The following is a 14,640-nucleotide window of genomic DNA, read 5'->3' on the forward strand; positions in this document are numbered from 1 at the left end:
TCAATCAGATACAGGGCTCGCAAAATCGCTAGCCCGACGTCCCGGGGCTAGCGATTTTTCCAGTCGGGCTACCAAAATCTATCTCTGCCCTGCCCGTCGGGCTATCGTAGGAAGGAAAAATATATGTCAATGCTTTTGCATTCTTTCGGAAATGTAGCTGGGTAATTATGTCATTGGCATCGGTGAGCCACTGTCAATATGTGACATATTGAAATTAGTGATGTTCGATTCATGAACGAATCGTTCAATACTCGAGAATCACTTTACTGAACAGCCAGTTTCTTAACAAAAGCATTTCTGCTCTGAACTGGAAGAAAAAACCCTGAGTAGAAGCTCACATCAAGAAAATAGCTCCTCGGTTCACAGTAGCATCGCTCTGCTAACATGCTAACAGCACATTTGAGCTACTCACCCCCTCCCTTCCTGTGTTGAATCGTAAGCGTAAGCAAATCACTCAGGACTCGCTCAGCCCCCTCCCTCCTGTGCTGAATCATAGAGCGAACGAATCACTCACTCGCTAACCCCCTCCCTCCTGTGCTGAATCGTAAACGTAAGCGAATCACTCAGGACTCGCTCACCCCCTCCCTCCTGTGCTGAATCATAGAGCGGACGAACGAATCACTCACTCGCTCACACCCTCCCTCCTGGCTCACAGCTTCTTCTTCTTGGTTGGCAACCAATGTTAAGGCGCATTACCGCCCCCTGGCTCACAGCTCAATGGACATTTAGATGAGAAAATATATATTTAACACATTTAAGGAAAATACTAATAAAATAAAAATAAACAAAATAAATGTTTATTAAGCAATTTTGATAAGATAACCTTTATTAGTCCCACACGTGGGAAATTTGTTTAGGAATCAAAACATTTGATAGGAAATTGCTTAATTTTAGAAATGTTTTTGCTCTTTTTTGCTCTATAAAATAGTTGGGTTTTTTTTTTTTTAGAATCATTCATCCTAGCAGTGGGATTTACATGAAAAGAGAAACAAATTAAGATTGAGTGAAAATGTAAATTTTTTGCACTCTCTGGTCAACTGACTCAGTGAATCAAATGACTCAAAAAATCCGATTCACTTTGGTGAGTGACTCATTAAAACTCGATTCAGTAAAAAGAATCAAATTTACCATCACTAATTGAAATCGCGTTTGAATTTGCGCTTGTTTTTTGCTTTCACTTTGCAATCGCGCGAACTGTGTATAGAGAGCGACAGTACTGATTGGTGAGTGACGATAATTTGCGCACCAATTCCTCTGACATCGTCTTATCAATCGTTAGCTTACTATGCAAACATGACAAGTGAAATCTCCCGCAGCAAGCTTAAACATGTGAGAGGTTGATCGCGCAGAGAATCGCTGAGCGTTATGTGAGTGCGTGTGTAAAAGCAGCAGGATATATATTTTAGTTCTGCTGAGCCAAATAAGACAGGTCAGGGTGAAGAAGTGACAGCCAAAGAAAAGCTTACCACAAAACGGAAAAGTTATGACAAATCAGACTATAAGGCAAAAAGAAAGTGCAGCTTTATGGTTTCATGGACAAAAGAATTTCTGTGGCTGCAATATGACAAGCTAAATAACCAGGGCTGCACATAAGTGGTCCGCAGGTGCGCATTCGCTGTCAAAATAAAAAAATGCGCACAAGATAAGAAGTTGCAACGCGTGTTTGCGTACATAAGATTTTCAGGAGGAGGACAGACATTTGTTTAGAACTCTTAAAGATGTCGAAGAAGCAAGCTCCTTTAAGCAATTACTTTGGTGTTCCTCCACCTCCAAAGAAATGTCAGAAGGACTCCGAACCACAAAAGAAGCGCGTATTCTCGGAAAAGTAGTTGCAGGAGGTGAGCTGGCTTCAAACAAATGATGAACGCACAGAGATGTGGTGCGGAATGACAAATTAAAAAGGTATGAATATTTTTTTTTGTATCGAAAAAATATCGAACCGTGACACCAAAGTAAGTGTGTGTGTGTGTATATATGTACATATATGTGTGTGTGTGTGTGTGTGTGTATATGTGTGTGTGTGTGTGTGTGTGTGTGTGTGTGTGTGTATGTGTGTGTGTGTGTATATGTGTGTGTGTGTGTGTGTGTGTGTGTGTGTGTGTATGTATATGTGTGTGTGTGTGTGTGTATATGTGTGTGTGTGTGTATATATGTGTGTGTGTGTGTATATATGTGTGTGTGTGTGTATATATGTGTGTGTGTGTGTATATATGTGTGTGTGTGTGTGTGTATATGTGTACATATATGTGTGTGTGTATATATATATGTATGTACGTGTGTGTGTGTGTATATGTGTACATATATGTGTGTGTGTGTGTGTATATGTGTGTGTGTATATATATATGTATGTACGTGTGTGTGTGTGTGTGTGTGTGCGCATGCTGTAGGGATTAGAACCTGCCATCATATTTACTGGTTGCCCACAAGTGCACCAGAATATCACACAATTCTGGAAAGTCTGGGGCCAACCACCTGCTAAATACGCAGAGAAATTTCCCCCCGTTTTATTAGCAGCTGCACAGTTCACACAACACAAATGTTCACCATTTAAAGCTTCCTAAACACTTCATATCAATGTTTTATCACTGGAATGTGAATTTCTTCACCAGGTCTGTGCTTTTTCACTTATTTTTCATTTTCACAGAACCAATCATTTCATTTAGCTTTTCTCCTTTTTTTTTTTTTTTTTTTTTTTTCTTTTTCTCCAAAAGTAAACGTGTAACATGTCATCATGTATTTCACAAAACAAGTTTGTTTTTATGTATTCAGAGGTGTGTATCTGGGTGCAAGCTTCACCCATACATCAGAAACAGGAAACTCATTTCAACCCTCTGCTACATCTTATTTACTTGTTTTATAATCCAGTCATCTTTCCCTGATCTAATAACAATCAACTAATTTGCATATCAGCTATTAACCCACTAAGTTGACAGGACAACAGAAATTCATGTTCAAAATATTATCACAAAAGAGAATTTCCTTCATACAGTAAATTACTTGTGCTGCACCAATAAAGCAGAAAGCATCTCACAATTTACTATATTAACAACCAAATTTATTGTCTGATCACTGGTTGGTCAAACCAGAATCTTTTTTCCCTTTCACAAAAGTTAAACTGTTGTCTTGCAACCTGGAGAATTAATTGTCAGCAATGGATACACTCAACATTTGATAATTTGATGTCTGTTAAATTTACACTATTTTAACACTGATGAGAGATAACAAGCTGATCTTCATTGCGTGTGTGTGTGTGTGTGTGTGTGTGCTAGTAGGCAGGTTTAATGGCTGTGTGTGCAGTGGAGCTGCAGATTCAGCAGGGCATGTCCTTAAACCTGCCTTTCCTTCACATTTCTCTGTTTATGTGTGTTTGTGTGCGTTTTATTTTTACCTTTGTTGCGATCCTACGGACTTTTCTCAACCTCCACAAGACAGCTGGCCACAGTTTTCCAACCCAATTTTCATGTGTTCTCACATTAACAACAACAGCCTCCATTTTTCCTCCATGCTCTCTTCTCCCCACTTCTCACAGCTTCTGTCTCTCTCCTGCATCTGCAGCATTTCACAGTTGTGGCGTGCCAGGATCCAGTGGGACGTTCTTCTTCAGCTTTGCCTTTTGTCTTTCACTCTTTTCAGTCTCTTCCTTTGCCATTTCAACTACTAGTATGGCAAATGTGAAACTCACAGTCTTAAGTCCATTCACACACAATGATGTCGCAGGTGAACCTCCCAGCTTGTGATCAGGAGTGCATGCTTCCATGGTATTTATACATGCTGCTGAACCTTGTAAGGGTTTAGGGCAGTGTTGCTGTCTGTTCACCTTGTTGACTCTTGAAGTAGACGCTGTTGCTCTTGAACTGCATTTTGTCTTCAGGGAGAGATTGATTGTCCTCGAAGCTTGTTCTTCAGGTTAAGATGTACATGGAGTCTGTGTAATATTAAACCAAAACACTGGCTGGGTGTGGTTCCAATTATGTTAAGCTATCATTTTGCTCCGGCTGCTGTGCTTGTGGAGGATGTTGATCCAACTCCGTAGCCACCTGTACTAACACACTAAGACATATTTAATATCATTTTCATCACTACTTATTAACACTTTCCCTCTCTTATTCTTCTATCCACATTTTAACACATCTCTTTCATCACTCTTGGTTATATACACACACACACACACACACACACACACATTTCTCTTTACTGCATTCCTCAGTTTCTACACACTTCATAGTGCATGTGTTCTTTCCCATATTTCTGAAAGAGGAAGAAAAAAAAAAAATGCAACCAAAACCTGGATTTGCCCGGACCACCCAGAGGGATGTCCCTTACAGCCTCACTGGCCGTACTGCTGAGCTCAGCTTTGCGGACAAGCGCGTTCACCGTCCGGCCTTTTCCTTGTGGTGCAAAAGTGCTAAACACCATAAACTAAGGACAGAGTCCTTCCCTGAAATCAGGCGTCGTATTCCTGAGGTTTCCCTCCCAGTGGTTCGTCCAAAAAAATAAAACAACAACAAAAAACCCAACTCTTTTCTCTGTCAACAGCTCTTTCTTTCACACACTTGGATTTTTTTTTTTTTTTTTTAACCAGACCAAACTCTATGGCCAAAGAATTAAAATAAAACAAGATAAAATAAATAAATAAATAAAAATCGGGTTTTCACCTGGACCACCTTGTAGGGACGCCCCCATTTGCTGGGCCCAGCTTCCATTGTACGAACAAGCGTGTCCGCTGTCCGGCCTTTCTGCCTTTTTTCACTGGTGCAAAATTGCTAAAAAAACCATACATTAGAAGGCTCAACTTGTTGAGCTTCTAAGATCCTGCACTTACCACTGCAACAAGAATACCCACTAGAATACCCAATCTGAGTTTCTAGGAACCTGCACCCAATAATTGCAGCTGTAAGGAAGCGAGGCTTTCCCCGTCGGTCCGATTGAAAAATCCTCCCAAATCAAAACAGCTCACCGTTGCAGTGCCTCTCTTGGTTCTTTTAAAAATTCCTGCATGTGTGAGTCGCTGAAGCATACCCCGCGGTTCCTCCTTTTTGAAAACAACGGTGGGACTGAGGCAATTTTACCTCCGGATGGCCCGTCACCGCGTGCCCGTGATTCAGCGAAACTCACCGGAGGAATCCTGCCCAACAACGCCAAATTGTTGTGGAAAATTTAACAATAACCTGCAACACACCCAGCGAGCTTGATTTGAAGTGGGTTTGATAAACACATCGCAATGTGGAGAGAGCATCCCAGTGAAACACTAGGACCATCTCTGAATTGTGGCCACCGCCCTTACATCTTATATACAGAGACACAGACAAAGAACATTCCACAAACTCTTACATGTTGGCCCCTCTCATGGGGGGCTATACCTTCTCCCTCACAGAGAGAATTATGACCTTGTTTTCTGTTTGGCCGTCACCTAAGGATTTACATCCCTGATAAGCAGGAGTCCCACTATCTGTTTAACGTCTCCCATTACAATGGCCTCACTGTGTTAACGTTCCACATGCATGTAAACTAGTGACAGGAGTGCTCTTACTATAGTAAAGTGAGAAAGTGACATTACTATAACTAATGTGATATGATTAAATATGTGATTAATAGATGAGAAAAGAAATCTGCCACCACACGGTCTAGGTGCATCTGGTTCAGATATAGCGCTTTCTCAATGAAAGAAGCCAAGTTTTTTCAAATGTGCCAGTGGCAGTTTGTTTATTTGGTCTGAGGTCTGTTTACACCCTGAGTAAGGCTCAAGTTGTCTTCCTGAAAGCGCTGTAACTGAGTTCAAGGATGCAATTCCACAGTTATCTCCTTCGATGTCATGTGCCAGCACAATGCAGAGCACTGTTTACGAACCTGGATACAGTGGCACCCCTGGAAAAAAAGCCTGAAATCATTGCTTGACTCCCTGTGCCTGGCAAACCTGCGCCTTAAAGCAGATAAAACGTAAGCTTGAGAGGAAATGGCATCTCATTAAGTTAGAGCTTCATTTAGCCTGGAAAAAGAGTTTGCTACCCTTGCAAAAAGTCCTGGTTGAAGAAAACAAGAACAACCCCGGGTTTCTTTTCAGTACTTTATCCAGGCTGACAAAGAGTCAGAGCTCTGTTGGGCCAAAAATTTATTAAACGTTAGCTGCAATGTTCAATACTGTTCATCACAACATTTTTAGATTATAGCATGCTGTAAGAATTGTAAAATAAATGTACTGTGCTGCAGTGGGTTGAATCATATTTATCCATTAGACTCTAATTTGTTCATGTAAATGGAGAGTGGAATCTTGGAGTCATTTTTAATTAAAAGTCAGTTCAATTATTTCTAAAATTAGAAACATCCTGTCTCAGAGTGATGCTAAAAAAAACTAGTTAATGAATTTATTACTTCTAGGCTGGACTACTGTAATTCATTAGTATGTGAAATTAAAATATTTTATCACAGTAATGCTGACTTTAAAAAAAAAAAAATAGTGACGGTTTATTTCAGCATGTTGGCATCACAAGTGAATAATCTGATAACAAAAATATCATCACTGCCAAATCAACATACCCAGTGTACTTTACCACTCAGGCTTTGAGCCATCAGGCAAGTGTTTATGTTGAACCCTGCCCAATAAATGCCCCTGACATAGACTTAACTCCAACTCTGACCCTCAAACTGGCTTTTGAAAGAGTATAAAATATTAGGGTCAGCTAAAAAGTTGTAAGTTTGGAAGATTTTTGTACATCATGGGTCTAAATAAATTCTGACACCAAATATGCTGACAAGAGAACTTTTTGTTTATGTGTATTTTATCTTTAGTTTACAGTGCCAGTTGACGTCAGTCACACATGTAGCCTAGACGAGCAGTTCGTGAAAAAGCAGGAACAAGGTCATAACTGTTCTTATTTCAAAACAATAATATTTTTACATATTTATAATATTTATACATGAACATGAAGTGAATAGGGAGTCTGTAATCTGTAGATATAACAAGGGTTACCCTGTCCACAAACGAGTTATCATAGATACAGTATGTAAAGTAATCATATTTATACTCTTATTAAATAGACTTCTTCACTGATGAATTAAAAATTCTGAGCGAATAACATGATTTTGAAATCACGTGACATTCTGAAGAATGAGTGCTGCTCTTTTATGTTTTTTGCTAAAGCACAGGATTTCGATTGCACTGTAACAATGTCTACACTATATTTTAGATTGCATCGCAACTTTTGCAGAAGTCAAGACTCTAAATACTCCTTCAGCCACAAATCCATTAGCTAAAAGTTGAAATTCAGTAATTCTTTAGATTTAAAACTTTTATCTGTCTCATTTATTAAATCTAAGTATTTCCTCTGGTATCGCTATTCCTAAACAGGCACTTTTTTCTGCCTGGAAATGATCGTAAATTGCTGGTTCCTTTGAAGTCTGTGAGGAATGAGAAAACCTGTCCAGCCGCAGATTTTTGTGTCTTATCTACAATAGGCTCAGCCCTCTGTGCCACAAGGAGGCTTAGACTGGCTATGAGACAAACAGAAAACAAAACAGTCAGGCAGAGACGATAGGAACGCAGTGCAAAGGATTCCCAAAGGTACCAGAATACCCGCACTGCCACCAGCTAAGCAGGTAATTAGTGTTTGACTTTGATTTTCATTGCTTAAACCTATCACAGTTAACAGTTAGCAATAGCTTCTCTCTCTATTTACTGCAGCTGTTGACTGTAAATTAAACTGAGCTGGTCTCTGATAAAGCAAGCGTGTGTTTTAGTTTGGCACTTACTGGTGACTAAGATTTAAAACACAGTAAAAGTATAAAAGTTTACAAATAATTATGACTGCATCACTTTTTAATCTACACAGAAAGATCACTCAGATCAGGTTTTACTGCTGCATTATCACATTTATATTATGCCAAAATGCCTTTATATGGATTTATATAATTATTTTTAATAGCTTTCATGACAGTCTGTAACAAGTTTTTGTAACAAGGTGAAGGTAATGCTTTACATGTTTACTATTCCCAATGCTTTTCCGTGAACGCAATGTTGGAGAATAGTTAGATATATCCTTATGAAATAACTACTTCCCACCTAACCAGTACTCTAGATCAGTTAGGTGTTTTTCAGTTGCCAAGGCTTTATGTAAATTATGTGGTGTGCACTCTGTTTTCTTTTTTTGTTGCCTCTATGATGTGTGATAAAGAGAGGGAAATCAAACAGGCAGACTTTACGCTGTTAAAACTTTCCCTGAAATAAAACAAGCTTTGAGCTGTGAACTTTGTTCAAAGATGTACCTCTCAATGACTCCTTTTATTAATAACTGCAAATTGTGTTATTTTTGTTCTAGCTGTTACTGTGAGTAGGCTCTAATGTGATAGGTGAGTGAATCTTTTAAGGTTAACTGAGTTGAAAGAAAAAAAAAAAAACACCCAAATTGCTACAGGCAGGCTAAGGCTCGTGTGTCAAAGTGTCTAACATGTAGCAACAACCGTCAAAATCATTCTTAGCTGTGAGCTCCTCCTATCAGTAAGGTCTAGCAGCAGAGCCAAGCCAGTGGATATTTCTCCAGAGCTTTCTAGAACGTATAGAAAAATCCTCACATAGGAAACTGGTGTGAAGAGGCGGAATTCAGGTGCGACTCAGAAACATGAGCCTTAACAACCGTCTAAAGCTGCTGGCTCACCCTACAGTCCTCTTGTCCACCTTACAGCCCTTAGCTCTCAGTAAGAGAGCTAAGGGCTGTAAGGTGGCCTTGACATGCAACAGTGTTTGTGGTGGTTGTGTGAGTTTGACTGTGGGAGTATGTTGTGTGGGTAAGCTGCAAACAAATTTCCCTTTTTTGGGATTGATAAAGTTGGATTGAATCTGAATAATAAACTACGCGACACCGTTTTCAAGTTCACAAGACAAATAATTAGAAGATGTGAACAGTTCTGATGAAGGTTTTCTTTTAGACACAGGCAGGCTTACCTGCCATAAACTGTCACCTAAACAGCACTCCCAAAATCACAAATAAACGAATAAATATCCTTAACTTTTCAATTGTTTCGAGTATCAATCATTGAAAAACTAGTAAAACTAGAAAAATTTGCATTTCCTGCGAAAATGCAGTGTGGATGCTTTAAAGCTGAAGCTGTCTGCAAAAACTAGCTGAAAAAGCTGAAAAGTTGCAGAAATTGTAAAAACTTTGCAGAAGCAAAGGAACTTTGCTAAAATGGAATAACTTAGCAGAACTGCAATATCTTAGAGGAAATATAATACTTGGCAGAAATACAATAGCATAGCAGAACTTTGCAGAAATATTGTAACTTACCAGAAGCATGATAACTTCTCAAAAATACAAGAATTTAGGAGAAATAGTATAAGATAACAGAAAGAATATATTTAGCCAAAAATACTTAAACATTACGGAAACACTATGATTTAGAAAAATAGTACAACATAGCAGAAATACTGTGTTTTACCAGAGACACTGTGATGAACTATGAATATTGTCATTTTAAATTAATACTATGTTTCAGTACAAATACTCTGTTTTAGCACAAATATTATAACATAGCAGAAATACAATTATATAGCAGAAATGCTTTATTTAGAAAGAAAAATATAATATAGTAGAAATACTATGATTTAGCAGAAATACTACAATATAGCATAATAACAATGATTTAGAACAAATACTATGATTGAGCAGAATAGTAATAACTTAAGTGAAAATACTGGAAAAGTAAGATGACAAGCTGGAAAAAAAAAACGGAACATGGTTAAGTTCCCTCAAAACTAATTGTTGTTCACCTGTGAAAAAAAAATAAAGAAATAAAAATAAATTTAAAAAACAAGAAGGAACAGCCAACAGATACACACAAAATCAAATATGTATACACAAATGCACAGAGAGAGAGACACACGGAGGGTCTATGCCAGTCAACCAGTCTGAATATATTATATTTTTTTCCAACAATGAGATGCTGCCCTAGAGAGGGTCTCTCTCTCTCTCTCTCTGTCACACACACACACACACACACACACACACACATGATCCAATTCAGTCAACCAGTCTAAATATATTGAATTTAAATCTTACAATGAGATAATCCCATAAAAAGGCTTTCTCTCTCTCTTTCTCTCTCTCTCTGTCACTCACACACACACACACACACACAGAGGGAGAGAGAAGCAAGTTTCTAACTCAGTCAGGCAGCCTAGGAGCTGCTAAATTTGAATCCACCAATCAGAGAGGCTGTGCACTTTTTCCCGCCAAAACAGGTGCACGCAGCACAGAGAGACACAGGATTTTTGCAGTCCATTTCTCATAGTGAAGACTCCACTCAAACAAATGACCATAATTTCCTAACCGTAGGGGCTAGAACGGTCATTCTTACACCGTTTTGTTCAGAAGAGATTGGAGAATCTTCAAGTGTTGACAATTTATCATTAAAATATGAATTTTTAGAGATATATGACATGGTTGACTTCTTGACTTAGAAGCCACGAATTCCCCAATATGCAAATTTGAATGCCTCAGCCCACATATATGATTGGCTGGCTGGGAAGCCGTGCAGGCCCTGATTTGTGGATTTGAATTCCTCAGCCCTCAGATATGATTGGCTGGCTTAGAAGCCATGAAGGCCCCAATATGCAAATTTGAATGCCTCAGCCCACATATATGATTGGCTGGGAAGCCTGATTTGAAAATTTGAATGTCTCAGTCCTCACAGAGGATTGGCTGCCTGGGGACCTGGCAGAAATATCTAGAAATAGTATGATTAAGCATAAATACTACATTTAGTAGAAATACTATGTTTTAGCACAAATACTATAAAAAGAAGAAATACTATAATTCAGCAGAAATACTATATTAAGCACAAATCCTATAAAAAGCAGAAATACTATATTAAGCAATATAAATATCCTATAAAAATCCTATAAAAAGCAAAAATACTGTACTATGATTTGGTAGAAAAATTATAATTAATCAGAAATACTATATTTGGCACAAATCTTATAAAATAGCAGAAATAGTATGATTTAGCACAATAGTAATAACTTAAACAGAAAAATTGGAAAAGCAAAATGGACAGCTGAAAAAATGCTGAACATGCTGAGGGTCCCTCAAATATACTTGCTAAATGAAAAAAATCAGCAAAAAAATATATAACAGCCACACAATCACAAAAAATTGTCACATAAGGAAACACACATGCACAGAGAGACACACACACAAGATCCAATTCAGTCAACCAGTCTAAATATATTGAATTTGAATCTTACAATGAGATCATCCCATAAAAAGGCTCTCTCTCTCTCTCTCTGTCTGTCTGTCTGTCTGTCTGTAGCGCGCGCGCACACACACACACACACACACACACACACACACACACACACACACACACACACACACACACACACAGGGAGAGAGAAGCAAGTTTTCAGTCAAGCAGCCTGGGAGCTGCTGAATTTGAATCCACCAATCAGAGAGCCTGTGCACTTTTTCCCGCCAAAACAGGTGCACGCAGCACAGAGAGACACAGGATTTTTGTAGTCTATTTCTCATAATGACGACTCCCCTCAAACAAATGACCATAATTTCCTAACCGTAGGGGCTAGAACGGTCATTCTTACACCGTTTTGTTCAGAAGAGATGGGGGAATCTTCAAGTGTTGACAATTTATCATTAAAATATGAATTATTAAAGATATTTGACTTGTAATGCACCATAACTGAGTAGAGCCGAAGCAAAAACTGCCTTGACCTGCCCTCAAACAACGCTTTGTAACTCGAAATCTATTTGGAGTATCGATATCATTCTTTCACCGTAAGAGACAGCAGGCTTTGGTGAACAGTCATGGAAATTTTCAGGTCTCTGTGGAAATCCAAAAAAAAGATATGACGAGAGAAAAAAGTGGTTCATTTCCAGAGTTTGAAATCTGAAGAAATCTGAGTGAAGGACGAATTTCCTACCCTCAAACAAGTCCAACTCATCTCAGAACGGTAATAGGTGAGAAAAAAATTCTTGAATTGTGAGCGTCAGGAGTGTCTGAAGATATACGGGGACAAGCCTCATGTTTGAACTTCGATTCGTTAAGGAGATATGACGATTCGAATATGCCTCTCATTACAGAAATCAAGCGGCGATTTTGAACAAACTCTCCATTGACTTTCTATGGAGAGTTTTGAGACTTTGTGTTGGTCTGAGGAGATTTGCCAAAATTTTATAAATCCCACAACAATGATAGTGACATTTTCTGAAAGCCAGCAAAAATACCTACGTTTTGATGTATAATTTGTGGAAGTTGAGTGAAAATTGAGCAAGTAGCAAGAAGTTGTTCGGACATGAAGAGAAGACTGCGAAACCTTCAGTGGCACACTGGAAGCCAAGAGCATAGCAACCATAACAACGCATGTATTTTGTGAAAAATCAAAAAGATGAAACTCAAAACTTGAAGAGGGATAAGATGAAAACGGTAACAGATATGAAAAAGCTGAATCATACATGAATAGCCCAATAATTTGTGAACATTTTAAAATTTGAATGGTTGTTCTAGGCGAAAGTATGAGGAAGTGGTTAAGTTTCAAAAACGAGCAAGTTTTAGCAGAATTGCGGAAGTTTCCCATTCATTTCAATGGGACAAATTAAAGGAAAAAAGCTTTATTTTAAAAAGTATAATAGTAATAAATAGCAAAAATCATAGCAGAAATTAGCAGAAATAGCAGAATAGTTTAAAATTTGAACGGTGAAAATAGCACAAAAATTGTGGAAGTAGTTAATCGGCGAAATACGGAGCAACTAGAAGAATAATAATAAAGTATAAAGAATAAAGAGAAACAGGAACTCAATAGTGTGGATGCCTTAAAGCATCCACACAAATATAAGAAAATTTAATGGAAACAGTAAAAATAAATGTAACTAAAAATATGGTCTAGTATTTAGAATTCTGCTACATTGGTTGTGACTGTTCTGACAGCTTATTCATCTACAGATATCAGTTTATAGAGCTGTAAGTATAATTACAGTTTCTTTTTTCCATTTCCAGCCTTGGTTTTCTGAACACAGTTTTGGAGACATGCCAATATAAAACTAAACTATAGCTGAGTAATTCAACCAAGAGAGAAAAGTCTTAAAAACAAACCTTACATTGTGAAGGAAAATTCCAACCCCAATCAAGAGCTATTCTGGGAGTTGTGAGAAACTGTGTGTGTAGAAACTGTCAAACATTTACTAAAATCTAATCAAACAGTAGCACCCCAGACTGCCCTTGACTGCCCCACCTGTATCACATTACAACTGATAGTTCATAGTTTGTAGGAAATGTTAGGATTGAACTAAACATTTTGCATTTGAAAATCAACTTATTAGTCTTATTCCTTTTTTTTTTTTTTTTTTTTTCATCAGTGGAACCACGTTTTGCCAGTCATCAAGGCAGCACACAATGGCTCTGAACATCCCGGGGCTGGTAGTAATGGTGGTCTTCTACCTGATGGTGCTGGGCACTGGTCTGTGGGCCTCGATAAAGTCCAAACGGGTGCAGAAAAGCAGCCAAGCAGCCCAGACAGAGGTCACTTTGCTGGGAAACAGAGAGATCAGTATGGTAGTAGGAGTCTTCACAATGACCGGTGAGAGTGCATGTTTGTAGATATTTGGCTGTTATTGTAGCCACTTTCATTGAGTGAAACTGTGTAAGAACATAGTGAAGCACAAAATGAGTATGTTGCTGCATGAGCTCATCACAGTGCAGCTTTTGTAATAGAACAAGTTATATTCTCTTCTAACTCCACCAAAGTAAATATTAAAGTAGCTGGTGAACAACAACCTGTCTCTCTTTAACAGGGAGTCCCCCGTTTGACATTCTTTCAACAAAAACGTGTGCAGCTATTAAGATAAAGGGACTAGCCTGTTTGTATGTAAAAGACAACAAACCTTTCTTAATACGGTTATTTTAAAAAATATATTGTTGTGCCTAATTTATTACATATTACAGTGAAGTGGAACCATTAAGCTTAAGTTGTTTTTGTTTTTTTTAATTAATATTTCTTGCTTAAGTCTAAAAAAACATTTTTTTGTGCAATTTAATTCCTACATTTTGAGTTACACTAAGACACAGTTAAAAGAGAAAATGGATGTTTTTAAAACTTCATCTCATGTGCAAAAGTGTTCACACCATCAATTAACTGCTTATCAGTAGGCAATATTAATTTAGAAGCCTTTTTACCTGAGCCTGAAGGTCACGGTGTAATTCCTCTATGTGTGCTTGTGCTGTGCTCTCTGCAGCTACTTTTGTTGGAGGGGGCTTTATCGTTGGTCTTTCAGAAGCAGTGTACACACCAACTATGGGGCTGGCCTGGGCAGTCATGCCATTAACAGCAGCCCTGTCTTTTATTGTTGGTAAGAGTTTTAATAATAACACCATTACCTGTATTATCATGTGTGTGTGTATGGTACTACACTACAGAATTTAATCATTATGATTTCCCTGTCACATACTCGGTTACGCCTACAAATATCATATTCATCTGAACTATTAGGTAACATCTACAAAAACGACCTTTTTCAAAGCAAGGTTTTTATTTCTGGATATTATTTTTAATGTCTAAATCAGGAATGATGTGTTTTATAAGACAAAGGCGTATATCTGTGTGGAAAAATATGATTTCTATATGATTACTTTAAATGTGTT

At 38.1% G+C, this 14,640-nt stretch overlaps 1 protein-coding gene across 3 annotated transcripts in view; it reads left to right on the plus strand.

Annotated features, from left to right (window-relative positions):
- LOC146392494 (high-affinity choline transporter 1-like) overlaps positions 1–14,640 on the plus strand; it is a 30,358-nt gene that overhangs the window by 5,546 nt on the left and 10,172 nt on the right. The window contains exons 2-4 of one of the 3 annotated variants that reach the window (XM_084948569.1): positions 7,453–7,593; positions 13,359–13,579; positions 14,235–14,348. In XM_084948569.1, the coding sequence (XP_084804695.1) occupies positions 13,396–13,579; positions 14,235–14,348 (298 nt within the window). In that variant the 5' untranslated portion in view covers positions 7,453–7,593; positions 13,359–13,395. Of the gene's footprint in view, positions 1–7,141; positions 7,594–13,358; positions 13,580–14,234; positions 14,349–14,640 lie in introns of those variants that run through there. The other 2 variants (XM_084948578.1, XM_084948588.1) reach the window with 2 other exon arrangements.

The sequence above is a fragment of the Perissodus microlepis genome, chromosome 2 (assembly GCF_051167445.1).
Source record: "Perissodus microlepis isolate ML-2025 ecotype Zambia chromosome 2, ASM5116744v1, whole genome shotgun sequence".
Classification (NCBI taxonomy): domain Eukaryota; kingdom Metazoa; phylum Chordata; class Actinopteri; order Cichliformes; family Cichlidae; genus Perissodus; species Perissodus microlepis.